At 52.3% G+C, this 23,227-nt stretch overlaps 1 protein-coding gene across 2 annotated transcripts in view; it reads right to left on the minus strand.

The window, feature by feature from the left end:
- Positions 1-1,639: 1,639 nt before the first annotated feature.
- The window catches only part of UNC5D (unc-5 netrin receptor D), a 110,483-nt gene continuing 88,895 nt past the window's right edge, over positions 1,640-23,227 (minus strand). Inside the window, exons 8-16 of one of the 2 annotated variants that reach the window (XM_085559150.1) lie at positions 23,033-23,218; positions 21,124-21,501; positions 19,338-19,422; positions 12,825-12,993; positions 11,350-11,577; positions 9,063-9,212; positions 5,778-5,942; positions 3,795-3,973; positions 1,640-2,159 (exon numbers count right to left, since the gene is read on the minus strand). In XM_085559150.1, coding sequence (XP_085415276.1) covers positions 1,958-2,159; positions 3,795-3,973; positions 5,778-5,942; positions 9,063-9,212; positions 11,350-11,577; positions 12,825-12,993; positions 19,338-19,422; positions 21,124-21,501; positions 23,033-23,218 — 1,742 coding nt within the window. In that variant the 3' untranslated portion in view covers positions 1,640-1,957. The remainder of the gene's footprint in view (positions 2,160-3,794; positions 3,974-5,777; positions 5,943-9,062; positions 9,213-11,349; positions 11,578-12,824; positions 12,994-19,337; positions 19,423-21,123; positions 21,502-23,032; positions 23,219-23,227) is intronic. The other variant, XM_085559151.1, reaches the window with a different exon arrangement.

Genomic DNA, 23,227 nt, shown 5'->3' on the forward strand with positions numbered 1-23,227 from the left:
TGCAGGTCTGGGAATGCCCTGCAGCTCCGGGAATGCCCTGCAGCTCTGGGAATGCCCTGCAGCTCCAGGAATGCCCTGCAGCTCTGGGAATGCCCTGCAGCTCCAGGAATGCCCTGCAGGTCTGGGAATGCCCTGCAGCTCCAGGAGTGCCCTGCAGCTCTGGGAATGCCCTGCAGCTCCAGGAGTGCCCTGCAGCTCCGGGACACAGCCAGCCTGCCCGGGGCAGAGCTGCTCGGGCACTGGAAGCAGCTCCTGCTGCCGGCGGAGCGGGCTGGTTCCCTGGGCGCCTCTCCTGCTTTGTTTTCCTGATGCCTGACATTTTGTCCGGCGAAGAACAGGTTTGTGAGGAGGAGGACTGGCAGGCACTGGAGGCAGGGCTGGGGGAGCGTGTGCTGCTGAGAGCAGAGACAGCTTGCAGCCGGCATCTCTGTCTGCCCCTCAAGCTGCGCCAGGAGCCTCTGCCGGGCTGCGGGCGGTGCTGAGCTCACGCCAGGCTTGCACGGCTCTCAGCATTCCCAGGATTTCCAAGTCTCAGCCTGTTCCTGAGCCGGGCAGGCAGCGACGCTGGTGATTTCAGAGCAGCAGGAGCAAGGCCAGAGCTGGTGTTGCTGTTGTTGATCTCATCGTTCAGATTTTCTCAGTCCTGAGTGAAGGAGTTCCAGGCTGGACCTGCCCTGGGGGCTCTCGTGCTGCTCTCAGCCAAACACGAGGCAAAACCAGCCCCCAAGTCCTTGGTTTGGGTTTCCTGCATTTCCACAAAGCTCCCAAAGCCTCATTTCTGTTCCTGCGTCTCCTGACTGTGCCCTGGCAGCCCCACGGGCTGAGGAGCACTCGGCTATGGTGAAGGATGTAAAAAGAATGGTCAAAAATAACGGTGACATTTGGCTGAGTACCAGCTCCACCAGGCCCTCGCTCACAGTGACAGCTCTTTTTGGTTGGGTTGAAATCATAAATCGTATTTGTATGGAATGGGTAAAAAACGAGGCGAATTCTCCAGTTAGATTCTGATTTTGGGGATAAATGCAATTTGTAACAAAACCAAGGTAACACAGCCAGCTCTGCACCCTGTGAAATTCCCAAATTGTGCAACGAAATCAAGGCCAGTGCTGGCAGTGCCGTGTGGGGTTTGTGGTCTCAGTCTGAAACCAGACCAAACCAAAATGAAGCTGTGCTGGTTGCCTTCACCTTCACTCAGCCACAGAGCATGAAGTAATAAAAATAAATGTCTCAATGTGCTAAAATAGGGCTGGAAATTTCCCCTGTGTTATTTGGTTATTTAAATCCACCCCCAAAGACAGTTTTTTGACTAAGAAAGTTTGCAGACGTAGAAAATTAGAAAATTCCTCTGGCGTGTGCACACCCCCCAGTCTCAGAGAGAAGGGGTTTGTTCTGGAATTTTGGTAACAGAGCAGGCAGCAAAGCTCTGCAGCAAACATACATTCATTAAGGGGCTGAATTTTTAAAACGAATTATTTGGAATACACATGATATGAAATAATGATGAGATCTTCTAATTCCTCAAACATCTGAACAGGATAAGGCCAAATTTTCAGTTTTCCTGTAGCAGACATAAAGTGACAACGTGATGGGATTTTAAACCACTCTCGAAGCGAGAAACCTTTTAACCAGGACCAACCTCCAGTGGCTCGAAATATCCAACATTATTTGTTGATTTTCACTAGGCAGTACACGAACATGACTGTTCCTAAATACAGAATAACATTTACCTCTTATGGCTCTGTGTCTCTCTCCCTCCTGCCCCGGCACTGACACAAGTGCAGGTTTGTTTGGGGCGCCAAAGGACGGATTTTAAGAGGAGGAGGGCAGGGAGAAGCTCGTTTTCCTCACCACAGAGGGTTTTTAGCAGGGCTGGTTCTGCTCCTCCCGCTGCGCTGCTGTGGGGTGGGTTCCATCCCCACGAACCCTCCTGTCCCCGCTGTCCCGGCGGGGCAGGGGGCTAAAGGCCCTTCCTGCTGCAGGGGAACTCGGGCTCCTGCAGCTCGGGCTCTGCCCCCTCGGAGAGCTGGGAGTGTGTCCTGCCAATCTCCTCCAGCGCACAGGCCAGCGAGTCCAGGTCCCCGTCGTGCTGGTGCCGTGCCTCCCACAGGTCCAGGATGACGGCGGAGGGGCTGCTCTGGGTGGCGAAGAAGGAGAGGTTCCTGCAGGAACAGGAGGGAAAAGGGTGAGGAAAAGGAGAGGTTCCTGCAGGAACAGGAGGGAAAAGGGTGAGGAAAAGGAGAGGTTCCTGCAGGAACAGGAGGGAAAAGGGTGAGGAAAAATGAGAGATTCCTGCAGGGAAAGGGTGAGGAAAAATGAGAGGTTCCTGCAGGGAAAGGAGGGAAAAGGGTGAGGAAGAACGAGAGATTCCTGCAGGGACAGGAGGGAAAAGGGTGAGGAAGAACTAGAGATTCCTGCAGGGAAAGGGTGAGGAAAAATGAGAGATTCCTGCAGGGACAGGAGGGAAAAGGGTGAGGAAAAGGAGAGATTCCTGCAGGGAAAGGGTGAGGAAAAATGAGAGATTCCTGCAGGGAAAGGAGGGAAAAGGGTGAGGAAAAATGAGAGATTCCTGCAGGGAAAGGAGGGAAAAGGGTGAGGAAAATGAGAGGTTCCTGCAGGGAAAGGGTGAGGAAATATGAGAGATTCCTGCAGGGAAAGGAGGGAAAAGGGTGAGGAAAAATGAGAAGTTCCTGCAGGGAAAGGAGGGAAAAGGGTGAGGAAAATGAGAGATTCCTGCAGGGACAGGAGGGAAAAGGGTGAGGAAGGAGGAGATATTCCTGCAGGGAAAGGGTGAGGAAGAACTAGAGATTCCTGCAGGGAAAGGAGGGAAAAGGATGAGGAAAAATGAGATATTCCTGCCGGAAAAGGAGGGAAAAAGGTGAGGAAGAACAAGAGATTCCTGCAGGGAAAGGAGTAAAAAGGGGATGAGAAGCAGCCTGGGTTGCAGCTGTGCCCTGTGCCCAACATGATCCACGAGTTTGGAAAATAAAACCCCTCCAGCAGGACAAATCCCTCCTGGGAAGCATCTCCAGGAAATGCAGCAAGGATTTGCCAGGGAGAGGAATTCCAGCAGCTGATGCTTGTGGTTGTGCAAAGACACAGCACCTTTTATCCGAGCCTTTCTGTTTGTTATTTTGTGCCATTTTTAGGACTCTGCAGGTGTGATTTACACAGAATTTGGTAAAGCAAAGTGTTTATCCAAAACTCTTTTTCCTTTGGTTCAGATGTGGTTTATTGAGGCTCCCACGCAAAGCAGGGAGCCAATGGAAAGTTACTTTGCTTGATTTAAGTATTCCTCTGTTCTCCTGGGAATGCATTTATAGAGTTTGTGACAATCAGAAAATATTTTTGTGAGGAAGCTGCCTCCGCCAATTTAATTTAGCCAAGCAGAAAAAGCAAAGTAAGAAGTAAATTGGTTTTTACAGCATCTTTCAGTTTTAATAATCATAATATTATTACTCCTAACAGTAGAGCATGACTGTCTCTTTTAAAGATGTCTTTCCCTTAAACAAAAAAAAATCCGCAGGATTCATTTTGAAATAGGAAATGCACCCGTGAGAGCCAAGGGGATTTGTCTGGGGGAATGTGCAGCCTCCAAAGGGCTTTGAACAACTGTTCAGTGATGGACAAAATCCTCCTGCGGGTGGACACAAGGACGAGGAGCTGAAAGGAGGAGTGAGCCCCACTCAGCCCCTAATTCCCACCCACACCCCTGGCTCCACAGCAAACCAGCAACCCCAGAACGGCCAAAAATGCCCGTTCCAGGTGCCAAAGCCCTGCCGGGGCGCTGCCATCACCTGCTGATGCTGTTCTTCTGGGCCAGCATCTGCCAGTCCTTGCCCCTGGCGCTGGGCGCGTCGAAGGTGGCGCAGATGCGCTGCCGGATGGAGCGCGGGATCTTGAAGGCCTTGGGGCCCAGCTGGGCGGGGAAGGCGCTGTCCTCATGGCCAAAGAAGGTGATGTTTTCTCTCTCAGTCTGCAGGGAAAGGAGAATCAAACCTCCTCAGATCGCTGCCGTCGCTTGAACTGACTACAGAAAATGGCTGAGCTAAGAGCAGCTTTTGTGAATTGTGAAAGAGGACCTGGAAGATGTTCCTTCAACATCACAAGGACTTGTGCAGAATAATCTTTAAAATGGTGGTTTTCCCTTGCACGAGTTTTATTTTTTGGGGATTTTTCTGTTACAGATCAGTGCTGGGTTTCTAAATCATTCATTGCTTAAACCCGGAACATGGACACAGAAATCTGTGTTTGTTTCTCTCTCTGGGTTTTTCAAACACCTGAATTCCGTAAGCTCTCCCAGCCTCTCTGGAATGGAGGTCCTTTGTGGATCTGGCCCCTCTTTTCCCGCGGAATCACACCAGCCTTGCATAACACAGTCAAATTTCAGTGCATTACTCATCCCAGAGTGACACAGCATCAATATTAAGCAGCAGCGATGGTGCAGCCTCCATCCACCATTTGTGACAGGTCCCCGGGGCCAGCCGGGCTCAGCACCAGGGGCTGCAGCTCTGCCCCGGGCTCTGCTCAAGATGCAGAGCAGGAGAAGCTCCAGCCCTGCACGTGTGAGATAAGCACAGCGACCCGGGCGCTGCGGGGATTGTCACGCACGGAGCGGCTCGGGGGGGGAGTTGTCACTCACAGATTTATTTTGCAGTCAAATTATCCTCCCTCTTCAATCACTGCTGGAGATAGGCATGAGAAAACCTTCCACAGCAGCAAATCTGCTTGAAGCAGAACGGGAACATGCTCTGGGGACTTGTGTACAGACAGGGCCCTTAAAAACCCAGCGGAGAGGGAGAACAAGGCAGCAGCAACACGGGCAGGAGACACAGAGAGTGACAGAGGGGTTTTGTGAAATGACAGGAAAGGAGCAGAAAACACTCGGCCAGCCTGAGGAGTGTTTACACAAGATGATGTTCGTGCTGCTCCTGTCCAGCTGCTGCAATCCCTGCTCAGAGCACTTAGGGGTGCAGAGCTCTAATCCAGAAGTATTAATCTGGATTAATCAACAAAGATGCTCAATAATCTAAAAAAAGGCAGCTGCTGAAGTTCTCATGGCTGTGGGACGCATCAGCAGCTTGCTCAGCTGATTCCTTTTAGCCATTTGGTTGGTCTGATTTCTTCTGGCCATAAGGTAAAATTTCTGATTTTAGGTCTGATTTCTTTTAGCCATGAGCATGAGTTCGTACCCTCTCCCCAAGCCTCAGCGCTCTGCAAGGGCTTCTTGCTAGGAAACTGCAGCCACCAACCCCAACAACAAATTATGAAATTATCAATAATTATCGTCAGTGCTGCACAGTCTCTGTGCCCTGATTTCTGCTGGAAATGGGATCTGCAAGGCTTTAGAGACTGGCTCCAGCTTTGAGCAAAACCTACGGGGAAAGGACAAATCCGGGGAGGGAAGCGGCACGCAGAGAGGTGGTGCCCCATCCCTGGAGGGCTCCAAGGGGTGGGACCATGCAAGGTGGCCCTGCCCATGGCAGGGGTGGGACTGGATGGGCTTTAAGGTCCTGCCAAGCCAACCCAACTCAATCCAACAGAACTCAACTCAACTCAACCCAACCCAACCCAACCCAACCCAACCCAACCCAAATCAACGCAATTCAACCCAAGCCAACCCAACTCAACTCAACCCAACTCAATCCAACCCAACTCAACCCAAGCCAAACCAACTCAGCCCAACTCAATGCAACTCAAGCCAAGCCAACCCAACTCAACCCACCCCACCCCAGGATTCCGTTCCACGACCATCCCGCCCTGCAGACCAGGGGCTGTACCTCGAGGACGGAGGTCTGGATGTGCAGCAGCTGCTCGTGGCCCTGCAGCTGCCTGACGCACACGGTGCAGCACAGCTGGGTGGTGGCGGGGCTGAAGCGCTCCAGGGAGAAGGCGCCGAGCAGGGGCCGGGGGCTGCCGCGCCACACGCGGGAGAACGGCACCTCCTGTGGGATGGGGACACATCAGGGACAGGGGACATGGCCGGGGGGACACACCCACTCCTGCTCTGCTGGGGCAAGCACAGTAACTCCCCTCCAGCTCTGAGAAAAGCCAAAAAATGACAATTGCGTTGATGGACGCTGAGGTGTGGCAGTGACTGAGAGCTCAACGGAACAAGTAATGGGAGACTCTTAAAAAAAATATTTAATGACACTTAAAAAAGGTGCATTTCACTTCCTCCCCCTTGCCAGGATCAGTATTCCTCTCTGAGTCTCATTGAAATCACCTTGTAACCAGAATCGAAGGAAAGGAGCGTCCCACTGAGAACTGCCCTGGCCCTGCCACCCTTCCCTTTGCATCCCAAAGGAACTTCCCACTGAGAACTGCCCCGACCCTGCCACCCTTCCCTTTGCATCCCAAAGGAGCGTCCCACTGAGAACTGCCCTGGACCTGCCACCCTTCCCTTTCCATCCCAAAGGAACGTCCCACAGAGAACTGCCCTGGACCTGCCATCCTTCCCTTTCTATCCCAAATGAACTTCCCACTGAGAACTGCCCCGACCCTGCCACCCTTCCCTTTGCATCCCAAAGGAACTTCCCAGTGAGAACTGCCCTGGCCCTGCCACCCTTCCTTCTCCATCCCAGAGGAACTTCCCACCAAGAACTGCCCTGGCCCTGCCACCCATCCCTTGGCATCCCAAAGGAACTTCCCACCAAGAACTGCCCTGGCCCTGCCACCCTTCCTTCTCCATCCCAGAAAAACTTCCATCCAAGAACTGCCCTGGCCCTGCCATCCTTCCTTCTCCATCCCAGAGGAACTTCCATCTGAGAACTGCCCTGGCCCTGCCATCCTTCCCTTTCCATCCCAAATGAACTTCCCACTGAGAACTGCCCTGGCCCTGCCATCCTTCCCTTTCCATCCCAAATGAACTTCCCACTGAGAACTGCCCTGGCCCTGCCATCCTTCCTTTTCCATCCCAAAGGAACTTCCCACCAAGAACTGCCCTGGCCCTGCCACCCATCCCTTCTCCTGCCCCAGCTCCCTGCCTGTCCCCAGCCCCGGGCTGGATCCTGAGCTGGGAGCAGCAGCAGTAGTAAGATGCTCACAGTGAAACGTTAGAAGTGGAGGAACTGTAATTAGATTTTTTTCCAGGGTGATCATCTCTGCTTTCACTCGGAGTGGAAGAACCACTCAGCTGAAAGGAGTTGTGTGAAACAAAGCAGAGCAGCGAGGAGTGCTGGAACAATGAGTGGCTGGAGTATTCCAGCGATGCTTTCAGCTCCACTCTGCGTTTATAATTAAGCTCCTTGCAGACAGCAGGGCTGTAAATCATCCCATGGCCCCAGGCAGAGCTGGATCCTCCAGGAGATGCAGGGTGGGAGGCAAATCTGAGCACCCAGAGGTGCCCAGCTCTGCCTGCACCACCCACGGCTCGTGGGGATCCCCGGCGGGAGGGGAGCCAAGCCCGGGCAGCTGCTCCTGCCAGGCCGGGACAAACACGGGCTCTGAGCAGGATCTGCAGGAATCCTGGTGTCACCTGCCATCAGCTGCCTTCCAGCAGCTCCTCAGCGTGATGGATTCATCTGCTCGGCCTCAGAGCAGGATCGCTGCTTGTCTGAGACGTCGTTTCCATAAATCCTCCCTCCCCCACTGCCCGGGGAGCTCCGGAGCTGGACCAGAGACATTCCTGGAACAGGCTGCGCTCAGTTGTTCCTGCCAGGCAGCACAAGCAGCTGCTCGCACAGGGTGGGACGTAGGAGAGGAACCCAGGGAACACTGGAAGAAACTCCACGTGCAAAAATAGATTCTTTTCTCTATAAAGAGGCTGGAACCAAACCAGAGCTGTCACCAGACTCTTCACTGCGAGGGAAGCACAGAGCCAGGGGAGGTTCTGCAGCTCCTCTGAGGAGCAGTGATTGTGTTTCTGAGGTGCCCAAGCCATCCCAGGGATAAAATTTAAATTTTCCTGTGGTCAGGGCAGCCCTGGGTCAGCCCATTCTGGCAGCTGAGGTTTGGCACAGGCTTTTTCCCAGCCCTGAGCCCCTGCTCTGGTCAGGCTCTAAGTGGCACTTGCAGGTTGAATTCCAGTCTGTCACAGACTTTTATTCTTCCTGTTTGGAGAAGGGATTAGGAGACAATAAATTAATCAAAGTATGGAGCTCTCTAATCTGCTGAGAGCAGAAGTGAATTTGTTGCGTTGAGGGGAAACTCCTCTGGTTTGATTTTCTTCTGGGCACACATGGGCAGGTCTCTGCTGGAGAACTGGGACATCCTAACCCTGCTTGGTTTGGCTTTTAAAACACAGGTGAGTGAGAAGAACAAACAAACCCTGAGAAACTCTTCTCCCTAAGAAGCTGAAAAGGATTCATTTATTTCATTTCTTAAGTTGTAGCCCAAATTATCCCCACGTTGTTAACGAGGAGAGGCTTGCTCTGGCTCTGGGTCTGTGTTTATAACTCTCAGAGCCCATTACCCTCATGTTTTGGGGAACGTGGCAACACATTTAAAACAGGGTTTTTGCCAAAATCCTGGAGGATGCATAACTGTGTCTCTGCTTCTGGGAGAAGGGAAATTGTACATTCTAATTGAGTGCTGCATTTTAAATCCAGCCCACTCCATGTGCCAGCACATTCCTTAGGACTTCCAGTCATCAAATTCCTTGGAAATTCTTCTTTTGTTTTGATTTTTCCTTTTCAGTTTTCAACAGCCTCTTTAATTAATGGAGAAGAGAAAAACCAATTTGCTGCTCTTCAGCTCTAATGCTTGCTCTCTGCGTGCTGCGGTTTGAACTCATGGTTACATTTAAATGCCATTTTTAGCCATATTTCCATAGTTATATCAAAACTGGAATGACAGATATTAGAAACATCTTGAGGAGTGGTTAAGTTTGAGCAGGAATGTTTGCCTTCTGTTGGAGGCAACTGAAAGGAGGGAAAGCACAAGCATTTCTGTAAAATGACAAATTTACAGCATTCTGGTGTAAACGAAATCTGTGGTTGTCGGAACCAAAAGGCAACATGTTTTTGTTAAATGCTCTGGAGGTTTAAAGCTTTTTAAACAAAAGGAACCTTGGTTCATTTGGGTTCTGCCCCCAGGGCAGAGGGAGGCAGGTGAAATGCAGGTACCTGGCAGGCAGTGAAGGGTTTGATTCTCCACAGGAAGGGAGGGACGTCCAGCACCGAGATCTGCAGGCTGCAGGTGTTGCCTTTAAAATGCAAAAGTTTGGGTTCCTCCAGCAACTGCCCCCCTTGGAGTCTTTCATCTGAAACCACTTCCTGCAAGGGAGGAGGAGAGAATATTTTCAGTATTAGGAACAAACCCCAAATCCAGTGAAAATCCCTCTCCGTGGGGGTCCCGGGGTCCCCCACAGTGTCGAATGCACAGTGGAGTTTCTCTGGTGGGCAGCTGATGGTATTTATAGATATAAATATTTGATCTTGCTGTTTCCCAGGAGGCTGGGTTTGGGCACTGCCAGCCCCATCTCTGGGCAGAAAATGCTGCTGGACACTGAATTTTTGGCTGTCTCCCCTCTCCAACACCCCCAGTGCAGCCCAGCACAGCTGGACTCCAGCTTTGCTGGGGAACTTCTCTCAGGGCTTTTCAGAGCCCTCAAACGCTTCAGGTGAAATCATTCACTTCATTTCCCACCTCTGGGGCACTTCCAGAATCACTGGACAAGACCCTGAGCAGTGTGAAGGGCAAAATGTGGGCAGGGGTTTGCACTACAGCCCTCCAGAGCTCTGTTCCAAGAGAAATTTTTATGTAATTCGGTGAATTTAAAACATAATGGCAAAAAAAAAAAAAATCACCCCTGCTGGTACTTAAGCAATGTTTATTTCTGTGCTGCTGCAGTAAAAACACCAGTGAGGGAGGAAAGGTTGCAGAAGTCTTTAAAAATCAGCAGGCAAGCAGTGCTGCCAAATTACCTTTCTCAATCCACATAAATTATATCAAATGTGTGTCCATCGAAGGAGTTTAGTGCTTGTCAGGACCAAAGTCGTCGTTAGAGGAGCTCCTGGAATCACTGTGACCTTCTGAAAATTCAATGCTCCAGCTCTCTGAAACTGCACTAATGGGTTTCTATTATAAACCTGTTTTTCCAGGCATTTGGGTTGGTTTAACCCCTGCTGGTTGGGTTCACCCGAAGGAAGAAATTGGGAGACTTCAGTTTTTGGTTTCCAGCCACAAAGGGAGGAGATTATTTCTTAACCATCCTCAAAATTCCTGGAGTATCTGGGATATTTTTGAATGTTCTGTGAGTGCTGCTCTGCCTTCAGTGACAGACGTGAGACTTCTCCCACAGCAGCAGCATTTGGGCAAAACACCAGAAGGGCCTGAGTCTCTTCAATTTTGAGAGCCAGCACACACTCAGAACTTCACAAAGGCCCAAATCCACTGCTGGAGGAGCAAGGAGAGTTTTCAGCCAGGGAAAAAGTCAAAACCAAGAGAATTCTGTCTCTTACATAAACCTGCACCGTGCAGGATTAACTGTCAAACACCACTTGGCAACCCCAACTCTGATATTTTATCTAAAAACCTCCATAATTCCCCAAATTTTATCTAAAGACCTCTGTAATTCCCCATATTTTATCCAAAAACCTCTGTAATTCCCCATATTTAATCCAAATCCATTAATTCTCCCACTGATATTTCCTTGCTTTTAGGGTTGCATCACTCCATAAACGCAGGGTTGTCTCACTATCTCCACACACCCTGCTCTCACTCCTGGGAAGGCAGAGAACTGGTAATTATTCTTCTGATCATTTCCTCCAGACTCATCAGGAAGACACCGGTACCCACTAATTGCCTAAGTGTTATAAAGAGGATAATTACAGAGCCATTGTGAGCCTCTAACAATGCTTTTGGTGCCTTGGCTTTTATTAGAGGCACAGAGGCAGCTCCAGTCAGAGCCGTGTTTCCATTCCTGTGCCACGGCAAGGGGAAGGAAAAATTCATCTCGCAACTGTTTGCATTTCGTTTCCCCAAAGAACAGCATTTTGTTAAAGCCCCTGAGTTTACCAGAGAATGTCCTTGTTGTGTCCTGGAACACGGTGCAGGAAAATCATTCTCATCCCAACTGCCACGTGGGGACTGGGCTCTTTTTTTTTTTTTTTTTTGACTGAGAGGAAATGCAGGATAATTGAATTTTTGTAAACCAGGGCTGGGTGAGTTTGGGTAGTCGAGAATGTGGCAAAAATGAGAGAGCAAACAAGAGAGTTTGGCTGCCCTAAAGCTCTCAGTGTAAATCCACAACGGCAGGGAATGGAAGTGATTTATTCTAACGGTGCAGCAGCACTTCAGAAATCCAGTATTCTCACTGGGTTACGGCTGGGGATGCCCAAGGAGTGAAAGGATGCCAGCATGTAATGGGAAAATAAAGCAAGCCCAGAGGAGCAAAGCGAAGCCATTTACCTGGAATGCACAAGGGGTGTTATCCACACAATAAACCCTCAGATTGTAATCCAGAGAATTGCAAGACAGGCAGCCAAAAACGGCGACTTTCAGCTGTCGAACGGCGCAGTCTGAGATGGGTTCCCCAATTAGGGCATAAGTTCCAAAGCTGTTTAAGAGAATGTGACAGGCATAAGGATCCAACAGGCAGTAGCAAGAAGTAGTTTCCTCTTCCACAGACATCACTTCCTGCAAAACGAAATTCAGGTTTAAAAAGAATAAAGCGAAGTCGAATCAATAGGCCTCGACAATAGGAGTCATGGCATTAATACTTGATTTTTATTCACTGGAATGCAGGGTGCTGCTGGGAGCCAGGCTGCACTCTCGGGGAAGGGGAGAAGGGGGACTGCTTCCCTGAGTAAATATTCCCAATTTAGGCCTGAGTCAGCAGGAGGATTTATGGCCATGCCCTGTGCCGAGCTCGCTGTGTACATACAATAATAATGATGATGCCTAAGCAATTTTAGCAGCTTTTTTCAAGTGCTCTTGACTTTCTGGCTAATTTTTCCCCCCAGTGTCAAGTTAAAAAATTACCTTGAAGGTTAAAGTCAATAAGCAAACCTTGAACAATGGCTGGGGTTTGACTTCCTTCCAGAACACCCATTACAGCCACATTTCCCTCCCCCAAAAACTCCCTCTGCTCTGCCTCTGCTGTTCACTCCTGCCCGGTGTCCCCATGTCCTCTGTCCGTGTGTCCCTCTGTCCATCTGTCCCTGTGTCTGTGTGTCCCATGTCCCTCTGTCCATCTGTCCCTGTGTCTGTGTGTCCCCATGTCCCTCTGTCCATCTGTGCCTGTGTCTGTGTGTCCCTGTGTCCCTCTGTCCGTGTGTCCCTCTGTCCCTGTGACCTCCTGTCCATCTGTCCCCGTGTCCCTCTGTCCCCGTGTCCCTCTGTCTCTGTGTCCCTGTGTCTGTGTGTCCCATGTCCCTCTGTCTCTGTGACCTCCTGTCCCTCTGTCCCTCTGTCCCCGTGTCCCTCTGTCTCTGTGACCTCCTGTCCCTCTGTCCCTCTGTCTCTGTGACCTCCTGTCCCTCTGTCCCCGTGTCCCTCTGTCCCTCTGTCTCTGTGACCTCCCACCCTCTGTCCCCGTGTCCCTCTGTCCTTCTCCCTCCCCAGCTGTCTGAGGCCAGCGCTGCTGGAGCTGCCCAAGGACTGGGTGGATCTGGCTGAGGAAGATGGGAGTGGAATGGATGAAGGCAGAGCAGACCGCAGGCAGGGGCTCAGAGGGACAGGACAGAAGGACAGGCTGCAGCCTTGGCGTCCTGGCTTTGTAGCCATGACCTGCATTGCCAAACACCCGAACCCAATCCTGCTGCTTCTTCACAAAGGGCAAAATCTTTTCGCTGTGCTTGTTTCCCTCAGGTCCCTCTGCCTGTCCCTGCACGACCAGGGGCTAATTCCACGTCCACGGTGGCACAGGCTGGGGCTGGGCTTACCTCCCACTTGCCCTGCTGCGTCCTCCTCTTGAGGCGGATGCTCCAGTGCTGGGGGTCGGCGTGGGCGCAGTGCGGGATGCTCAGGGCGCACGGGGTGCTCACCGCCAGCTCGGGGGGCCCGCAGCTCACCTCGGGCCCCAGCAGCACCTCGGGGCCCTCCGGCTCCAGGCTTGGGGCAGCAAAGACAAGAGTGGCTGTCAGGAGTGAGAATTCACTGAAAATATTTCACTTCAAATCCAAGCACCCTTCCTCATCTGCTCGTTTCTGCTCCTTTCACGTGGAAGCAGCAGCTGGAGATGAAACAAACCCATTAGACCCCATCTAACTCCAATCAGCGCCTGGTCAGTTTAGGGCTCTGGTATTTAAAGCACATTTCAATTTGTTTAACCCAAATCCAGCCCTGAAATTGCTCTGTGCTAGCCAGCCCAGCTCCGAGCACCAGCTGGTCCCGTCCCCGCCGTGCTCTGCCTTCAAACGCTGCCATCAACAATATTTTCACAGGAGCGAAGATAAAACAAATTATGGCTTAAAAAACACCGGCTCATAAATTCTTCCCGATTGAGTGTGATCTCCCTGCTTTGAAAACCCGTTTGTATTCTGCAGGAGGGAGGACTCAGTGACTTTTCCAGACCCAGGGTCAGGGCAGTGCTTGGAATTAGGGCTGGGCCAGGTGTGGCTGTGGCTCCGGGACAGGCAGGGGAGATCCCACCTGAGCTCCAGGGATTCACCTGGGCTCAGGAAATGGCTGCACCCTCTGCCTGCTGCCTTCCAGAGATGTGTGACCTGCTCCTCTCCTCTCCCACTCCAACAAACTGGAGCCACCCCCACATGCACGTGTTTTCTGTCTCTTGGAATAAATCCCTGAGCAGGAGCGGTGCCAGAGTGAGGAGAATCCCTTGGACACTGAACCAGCAATTGAAACCTCTTGCCCTGGTGCTTTTGTTGCTGTTTGGTTGTATTTTAATCCATTTGAGTGTTGTGATCCCCGTGCTTGGGTTCTAAATTATTGTTCCCTCTTCAAATTAAAGCAAATGGTGTTTCCAAGGTAAAAGGTAAGACGAGGAACCTCAGCCAAGGTAAAAATTAGGGAAAGGACCCCAAGCAAGATAAAAAATAGAAGATACAAGAATAAAACCAGGATATAAAAAGGGGAAAAGGCCAAGCAGGGTTGGGTACCCCATTCCAGTGCCCGTGCTGACACCCTGACGTGGAGGTGCACCCTGCTGTGGGTGCTCAGGAAATGCCCTTTCCAAACCCCATTCCTGCTCCAGAGAGGCTGGAATGTTCCAGGCCTCCCCTCAGTCTGTGTGTACAAGTGTTGCTGAGAGGGAGACTGCAGGGGAGGAAAAAAAGCCACAACAGGGTAACAAAAAAAGGTAAATTCCTTTTTTTCCTTTCTTAAGTGTCATGATAATAAATTCTGCTGAAGCCTCGGTGCTTCCAAGTGTCTGTAGGATTCTCAGGCTAAAAAAAAATCAAAGCTCCCTGTAGTAGATAGGGACAGGCGAACGGAAGATTTCGGGATGTGACGGAAAGAAAGACCCCTTCCCCCTCTCACCCTGCAACATGTTATCCATTTACCCCAAAGAATGTAACCACACCTAACCCAGTAGTTTTCCACTCCTGACTAACCCTAGAGACCCTACCAACCCCCCCTGACGTAGCAGAGTCCCCCAAGACTATTTAAACCCATGAGATAAGATAATAAAGGCTTTCGACCGTCCACCACACTGGTGCCTGCGTGTGTCGTTGGCCCGAGTGGCCCAGGGGAGACTGGGCTGCCGTGCTGTTCCTTGAAACCAGGTCGCCTTGCCTTCCCCTGAAGGCAACATAACTGGTGCCGAAACCCGGGAATAATTCGCTCGGGTTGCGGGTGTCGCCTGGACAAGAGCAGCGGCCGGACCGGTGGAACCGTGTTCTCGGCAAGGGAGACGTCCCAGGACCCGCGATCATCATGGATGCCTTCGCCAGGGTCGTAAGTGAAGTTCATAAGCAATGGGGAATTGAGTGTAAGCTCAAAGACTTTTATCTTGCTATAGCAAGGCTGCTTGAGCTTGGGGCAATTGAACGCCCTGTGGATGTTTTGCATCCGGAGATATGGGAAAAATGCACAGCCGTGTTGGCCGAGGACACGAAATCCTCAGGCAGCGGCAAATGCCTTAAGGCGTGGGGAAAAGTAGAGAAAGCCCTGCGCAGAGCAATAGAAGAGCAAGAGACATGGAGCGCAGCGCGTACGTGTTTATTAGTTACACCCAAGCTAGGGGTAGGAGCGGCAACGCAAACTACCCCTGAGGGCGATCCGTCCGGGAGCGGGGATCCGGGGGGGCCCAGCGCGTCACCCCCCTCCCCGGGACGGGGCCCGGGGCCCCCCGCGGAAACCTCCCAAAAATCCGCGGCTTCCCCATCCGCCCCGCCACCGCCGGTCAGTGACCCGGTACCGGAGGTGCAGCAGCGCGCAGAGCTCTGTTGGCAGGGACTGGCGGGGGAAGCCAGAGCCGCGGGAGCCGCGGCTCGGGAGGAGATCTTGCCCACGCCGCCTCCATACGCCTTTGAAAATGGCGCCGGCAGCCAAGGGGAGGGGCGGGGCACGGGCAGTCTCGGCGCAAAGAGCCCAGAGGCGCAGAGTTTCGCTAATGCGCGTGTGCGGGAGAAAGAGGAGGAGAGCGGCAGAGGGCTCGGAGCCAATCGGCAGCCGCGCCTGACGCTGCCACCATATAAGGGAGAAACCCACCCCTGCAGGAGGCAGGGCGAGCCCGGGGGGCGGCAGCGGCGCCACCCCCGGGGGGAGGAGCGGGGTCGGAGCCGCACAAAACGGCACCGAGCCCCGGAAGTGCGCTGGCATTCGACTTCCGACTCGGAGTCCAGCAGCAGCTCCGGCGGCTCGGAAGAGCTGACGGGAGCCGGCTGGGACTCTGAGACAAAGAGAATAGAGCCAATGCAATTTAAAACAAAACCAAGTAAAGCTTTAAGCCGCACCGAAAAGCAGCCACAATACGAACCAGCCCAGTTTACCGACTGGGGAGAAATAAAAATAGCCTGTGCTGAATGGTCCCCAGCGGCCGCCGTACAAGCCTTCCCGGTGAGGATCACCGGCCCGGAAGGGAACCAGCAGAGGGTATATGCCCCGGTAAACCCAAAAGATGTACAATCAATTGTCAAAGCCATTGCAGAAAAAGAAATCAATTCGGCCATGGTCTCTACACTAATTGATGGTCTTTTTAGTAATGACGACCTGCTTCCTTTTGATATCGAGCGAATAGGTCGTATAATACTTGATGGCGCGGGAATGATTGTATTTAGACAAGAATGGGAGGATAATTGTACAAAGCTATTAGCCCAAGCATCTGGCGCGAAGCAGCCACTACACAGATCGACTCTATCCAGGCTTATGGGAAAGCACGATGATATGATCACGCCTCAGCAACAAGCCACACAGATGCAGGCTGAGGAGGTCAGGGCGACCACTCAGGCTGCTAGGGAGGCTATTCGTGCAGCCTCTCGGGTCGTGGCCAAGCCATCGCCGTGGTCCACCGTGAGGCAGGCAGAGAGCGAAAGCTTCACGCAGTTTGTAGATCGCCTGCAGGCAGCGATAGACTCCTCTACCCTGCCGGCAGAGGCAAAGGGCCCCGTGGTAGCTGACTGCTTGCGCCAGCAGTGCAACTCTGTCACCAAAGATATCTTACGTTCCCTGCCAGCCGGAGCCAGCCTGGCTGACATGATCAGACATGTAGTGAGGGAAGAACACCTGACACCCATTCAGGCAGCCGTCCACACCCTGACCAGTGCCATGGCGTGTTTCAGGTGTGGTGAGGCAAGTCACATCGCGGTGAGCTGTCCCCAGCCGACACGGCAGCCCGCCGCGGCGCCTCCACCCCAAACACGCCAGAGAGGAGCCTGTTGGAGCTGCGGGAGGAAGGGGCATCTGGCCAAGGAATGCAGGTCCCGGCCCCAGGGAAACGGGAGAGGGAGGGGGCGTGCGGGCTGCACCCAGCCTCCTCCCGCTGCAAATGCAAGGCAGCCCATCTATGCCAACCCCCAGTGGGACGGGGCGCCCTTATACCCCATACCCCCACGGGAGGCAGCCAGCTTCGTACCGTCACCAGCGAATTTCGCAACACAGCCTGCGGTACCTTCGTACCCACTACCGCCGCAAACAGCGCCTGTGCCGCAGGGTCAGCAGGGGACGCCCCAGAACGGGACCCCTGGGTGGCCCTGGCCATGAAAATAGAGAAGGAGCCACCGAAGGTGTGGGGGACGTGCCGCCTTTATGGCAGTCAGGACCCCCATATCATAGGGCTTCAGTTTTGGGCAGACACAGGAGCAGACTGCTCGATTTTTCCCCAAGCACTGTGGCCCCGACACTGGCAATGCAAAGAAGTCCCCCCAGTGAACGGAGTGGGAGGGCCGTCCCGAGCTTGGAAAAGCACCCAATTAGTAGCCATAACGCTTCATACAAAAAAGGGACCAGAACAAACAGTAGCAATCCACCCCTACATTTTGCAAAACTCTCCACCCCTGATAGGAAGGGACATCCTTGCTATGTTAGGAGTCAGGATTACAAATTTATAATAAGAGCCACTGCCGTACACCCACTGCTGCCAATCAAACTGACTTAGAAATCACCAGACCCCGTATGGGTCGAGCAGTGGCCCCTGTCAAAGCCTCGAATGGCAGCCTTGCTAGAACTGGTCGACCTCGAGCTGCAAAAGGGTCACATAGAACCCTCCACCAGCCCGTGGAACACCCCTGTGTTTATATACTAGAAACTACCTTTCTAACCCTAAACGAAACCAAACCGAACCTGACTAACTCCTGTTGGCTTTGTTATGATGTTAAACCCCCTTTCTACGAAGGCATTGCTTTAGACACCCCCTTCAGTTACTCCACAGCCAGTGCCCCCCACCAGTGCAGATGGGACACTCCCCGCAGAGGGATCACCCTGAGTCAAATCACAGGACAAGGCAAATGTTTTGGTAATGCAACTTTAGCAAAGCAGAAAGGCAACTTCTGCACTAAAGTTGTCAAGCCCAACAGAAAGATCGGTAAGTGGGTGGTCCCATCCGCATCTGGGATGTGGGTTTGCCAGCGATCCGGAGTGAGTCCTTGTGTGTTCCTTGCCAAATTTAATGACTCTATTGACTTCTGTGTCCAAGTTCTGATTGTTCCTAGGGTCCTATACCACTCAGATGAAGAAGTGTACCACCTTTTCGAAGAACCTGACAGACTGCACAAAAGAGAAATAATCACAAGTATAACTATCGCAATGCTGCTCGGCCTGGGAGCAGCTGGTACAGCCACAGGTGTCTCAGCCATCGCAACCCAACAGCACGGACTCTCTCAGCTGCAAATGACCATCGATGAAGACCTGCAGAGGATCGAGAAATCCATCTCCTATCTAGAGAAATCAGTCTCTTCGCTTTCAGAAGTAGTTTTACAGAATAGGCGAGGACTGGACCTCTTGTTCATGCAACAAGGAGGACTGTGTGCAGCTTTGAAAGAGGAATGCTGCTTTTATGCAGATCATACAGGAGTCGTTAAAGACTCTATGGCAGAACTCCGAGATAGACTGGCTCAAAGAAAGAGAGACAAGGAAACCCAGCAGAGCTGGTTCGAATCCTGGTTCAATCAATCACCTTGGCTCACCACTTTAATTTCTGCCCTGGTAGGTCCACTGGCAATACTGCTTTTAGCTGTTACCATAGGACCATGCCTGCTGAACAAGCTAGTCTCGTTTGTTCAGGCCCGTCTAGAACGGGCAAACATTCTGTTTGTAGGCCAGCAACAAATGCTGTAAACCAAAAAGTGCGAACACAGTCAGCTGCAAAAAGCCTTCGAAACTCACCTTGCGAGATTTACTCAGGTTTACCAAAAACCCTTTTTTCCTTACCAAGTTACAAGTTTGTACCTCACTCCAGTGCCTATATCTACGACTACCTCATGTTACTTATGAAAAGGAGGGGGGAGATGTAGTAGATAGGGACAGGCGAACGGAAGATTTCGGGATGTGACGGAAAGAAAGACCCCTTCCCCCTCTCACCCTGCAACATGTTATCCATTTACCCCAAAGAATGTAACCACACCTAACCCAGTAGTTTTCCACTCCTGACTAACCCTAGAGACCCTACCAACCCCCCCTGACGTAGCAGAGTCCCCCAAGACTATTTAAACCCATGAGATAAGATAATAAAGGCTTTCGACCGTCCACCACACTGGTGCCTGCGTGTGTCGTTGGCCCGAGTGGCCCAGGGGAGACTGGGCTGCCGTGCTGTTCCTTGAAACCAGGTCGCCTTGCCTTCCCCTGAAGGCAACAGCTCCCCCAGAGCCCAAGGTGCTGAGCTCCTCCTGAGCAGGGAGAGGAGCAGCAGGCACAAGAATTCCATGGGTTCCACAGGAGCAGCACTCCAAGGCCATTTTTGGGTCCCTCTCAGGGTGGTCACCCCAGCAGGGAGTGGCTCCCCACGTTCCACCCCAAAGCCACTAAGGGAGGCAGGTCCATGAGCCCGGATCTCTCACCTGGACTCCTTCTGGGTGATGGCCAGGTAGATTTCCCAGGAACTCTCCTCAGGAATAGCCCCGTGTGGAATTAACAGGCTGACCCCTGGAAAAGAGCAAGGACAGCACTGAGCCTTGGGATGTCAGGGATGCCAGGGACAGGGAGCACCACCCCAAGGGAAGGAATGCTGCTCTGAGCTCCTGCTCCTCAGGGCAGCCTCATCAGAGGAAAGGAGCATCAACTGTCAAAGGAAATAAAGCTGTTGCTGTTCCATTAAAGGAAAAGATGTCTTATTTCCCAAAAAGCCTTCTGGAATCTCTTTCCTTTTTGAAATCAGACCTGATCCTTGTGGGATCCCAGGGAATCTCCCCATGGAGAGGGCGATCCCCCCTTTGTCCCCACACACCCAGCTCCTGCAGGTGATCCCATTCTCCTTCCACAGCACCAGAGTGGATCAGAAGTTAACAGGGGAGTTTTCCCTGGGTACCACTGGAAAGAAACTGCTTTACCCCGCTCTCAGGAGAGGGGGAATGTGTTTGGCTTTGGTTCTGTCACACAGTGCACAGCCTTGGTGAGGCACTGCCTCGATCACACTGGAATTCACAACTGCTTGGCACAGCTGATCTTACATAAAGGCAGCAAGAATTACATAAATTTCAAGTGGACCAAATACATATTTTAATAATCTAATTGATGGGACTATCATTACATAAAGTAGCTAAATATACAGTATGAGGGAATTCTTAATTCATGCCTTAACTCAGTGCCTCTGCAATGTTCCTTCCTCAGCACAAAACCAGTCTGTGGAGAAATGAAAACATTCCCCACGTTGTGCATGCCTGGCTTGTCACTGCTATCAATCCTCTCTAAACACAAACCACGTTTTTTATGGTAACCTTTAAAGCACCCGTTTTGTGGGACATGAAGGATAAAGCTCTAAATCATCCAGTTCAACCAGAGAGCAGCAGATAATCCTGGAGCACCGCTCAAACGAAAGCAGAGCTGAATTGAAAGTGAATAAATATCACTGGAGTTGAAGGATGATAACAGCCAGCTGGCAGTGGGGTATCTGGCTTTTTGTGCTTTTTCTGCTGCCTTTTGGGGAGAGAACATACCCAGGGTGAGGGCAGGGATTTGGGGTGATGCAAACACGGCCCTGGGGTGCAGCTGCAGGGCTGTGACCCTGCCAGCCTTAGCTCATTCCACAGACAGCCCTGCAGGTCCCCAGCACGTCCCACAAAGGGACTGAGGTCACAAAGAGAGGGAGCAGCCCAGCCCGGGACAGGGCTGACGGGAAGGACCCCGCTGTGGGAATCTGGAATTTTGCTCCAAGGAAGGGGAAGGCAGGCAGGCAGGAGGGGCAGGAGCCTGGTGGGGCAGCAGTGGGGCTGTCCCCAGGCCTGGCTGCTGTCCGTGTCCCTGGTGGGACAGGGGTCTGGGGCTGGGACCCGAGCCCCTCACGTAAGATCCAGCATCGACCCTTCCTGGGCAGCCTCTGCTTTGGAGCAGGATCCAAGCAAGGCACAGCTTTGATTAATGTGACTTTCATGCTGAAGACATCAAGAGAGGCAGTAATTTAAAACAGTTCAAATGGGCATAATGCCTCTTCAGTCCTCAGCCCAGGCTTCCCTCTGATCACTCGTGTCCTCTGTGGGCAACGTGCCCTACTTCCAAAATCCGCATTAACGGCGCCCCTGCTTCTTCTTCCCTGGCATTTTTTAAAGAATTCAGTAATAAAACACTACATCAGACAGCCTAACCTCAAACTCCTCTGCGTGCTTGGACGAGCAAGGAGCCCTCACCCACCTGTGTTGGGGACCACCAGGCGGCCCCCCAGGTGCCCGAAGAGGGCCGAGCTCCTGAGCTCGCTGCTGCTGGAGATGGAGGCCAGGTGCTGGATGAACATGGCCTTGTTCCTGGCCTGCAGGGTCCCGAAGGGCCGCGGGCTGCCGTGGGGGAAGGTGCCGGGGTGGGCCTTGCCGTGGTACTCGGCCCTCTCGGTGACGCCCAGGGACACCATGAAGGAGCTCTGCACCTTGACCTTGATGTCGGCCAGGGGGTTGAAGAGCGAGGACTCGGTCATCAGCTCCTTGTCCAGGGGGTCCTGCAGGCAGATGGGGCCGCTGTAGGTCCTGCTGACCGTCAGCTCGGGCTGCAGGGACGAGTTCAGGAGCAGGGAGTTACCTGTGGGGACAGCAGCAGGGATGGAGGGACACCTCAGCAGCGTCACCTCAGCAATGCTCCCGTCCCCTCTGCCAGCCTCCCCGAGCTCTCACAGCCCCAGAGCACACCAGGCCACGTCAGGGAGCCGAGGAACCGGTGCCAAGACCTGACACTTCACGTTCACCACGCCTCGGGCAGCTCCAGAGTGCAGGAACCCGAGGAGGAGCCTGCTTTGGTTTGGAGTCACGTTTTTGTGTTTACCCTTTTGCCTCTCTTGTTGTTTTCTTCCCTTACATTAAACCCCACTGAGTGACAACATCTTCCTGCAGACCTTTTATACAAAGCCACAACTTCATGCCTGAGGGAAACTGGGCTGAAAGGGAGGTGGGACAAGAGTGATACACAGAAAGACACCACAGTTATTAATTTGGATGTGTTTTACCTCAGAAAACACTCTGAAAAATGAGGAGTGGATGGATTTAGGGCCTGAGTCCTCTTGCTGTTTGGTTTTGTGGTGGGGTCTTTTTCTTTGGTTGTTTAGTTGGGTATTTTCAGAGCATCCAGAATGGAAGGTTTTAAGCATTAAGCCAAGCAAACAATTCCCCAGACTCAAAACAAGATTCAAACTGAACCACAAAGGAAAATGTTCTTGTTTGAGACAGTCATTGAGATTTACACAGCCCTAATTAAAGGTTTGGATTTAGAAATGGATGAATGAACTTCCTTAAAACGTCCTTGTCTGCCAAGCCCTTTTGCCAATTTCTTGCAAGTCATGCTTGGTGAGGAACGTCTCCAGGAAATAAAGAAACTGTAAAAACAACCCCCAAAACCCCCCCAAACAAACTCTGCAACATATTTCTCTTTTCTGAAGAGAGAACAGAGACATGGGGACACTTTCACACCCGTCCCACGCTCCCACCCACCCACAATCAGGCAGGTCTGAGGTAGAGTGGCAGCACAGAATCAATAAACATCCTGCTTTCATCCCCGTTTCTCTCCCTCCCCACCCTCCTGTTCAAAGGGAACAACGTTCTTAAAAACCTGAGCGCTGCTTTTAGTAAAGGTTTTGTCCATGTTTTGTGCCACTGGTGGTTTTTTCTAGGGCTTTAGGGGGTCCAGTGTTACACACATGGATTTCCCTCAGTGCCCGTGTTACAGCAGGTTACAAAACCCTTCCAGCTGGGGGTCTCAGATTGTCAGGAAAAGAATAATTCCTATTATTGGAGTGGAGGAGAGCTCTGTAACTGAGGACAGGAGGAGCTCCAGCTGTGGGGCCTGGGCTTGCCATGATTTGGTTGCTTTGCTTCAATTTGAGCTTTTCCTACCTCAGCGCGGGAGCTGGGGATTTTGGAACGGACATGGGGATTTTGGACGCTGGACAGCGCTCCTGAAGCATCTGGAGGGAGGCCAAGGAGGATCCCGTGTTTGTGGGACCGAGCAGAGCCAGCCCCAGGTCTGTCCCTGCCCCGGCTGCCCCAGACCCCCTCCCCAAAGGCGGGCGAGCCTGAGCAGCGGGAGCGCCGCAGAGAAGGAAGGAAATCGCCGCACTAACCTTGTCTGACTGTTTTAAAATTAAAAGTCTGGAAGCCTCCCGTGAGTGCAGAGGAATCAATGACATCCACGCCGTACTCACTCTGACTGCGCCGGTACAGGGTCACCCCCAGCGCCAGCACGGCCACCGCCAGCACCGCCGCCGCCAGCCCCGAGTACAGCGCGATGTCCCCGCCGCGCTCCACGTCTGCGGAGA

Source organism: Lonchura striata, chromosome 22 (genome assembly GCF_050655825.1).
Source record: "Lonchura striata isolate lonStrDom1 chromosome 22, ASM5065582v1, whole genome shotgun sequence".
In the NCBI taxonomy this organism is placed as follows: Eukaryota; Metazoa; Chordata; class Aves; order Passeriformes; family Estrildidae; genus Lonchura; species Lonchura striata.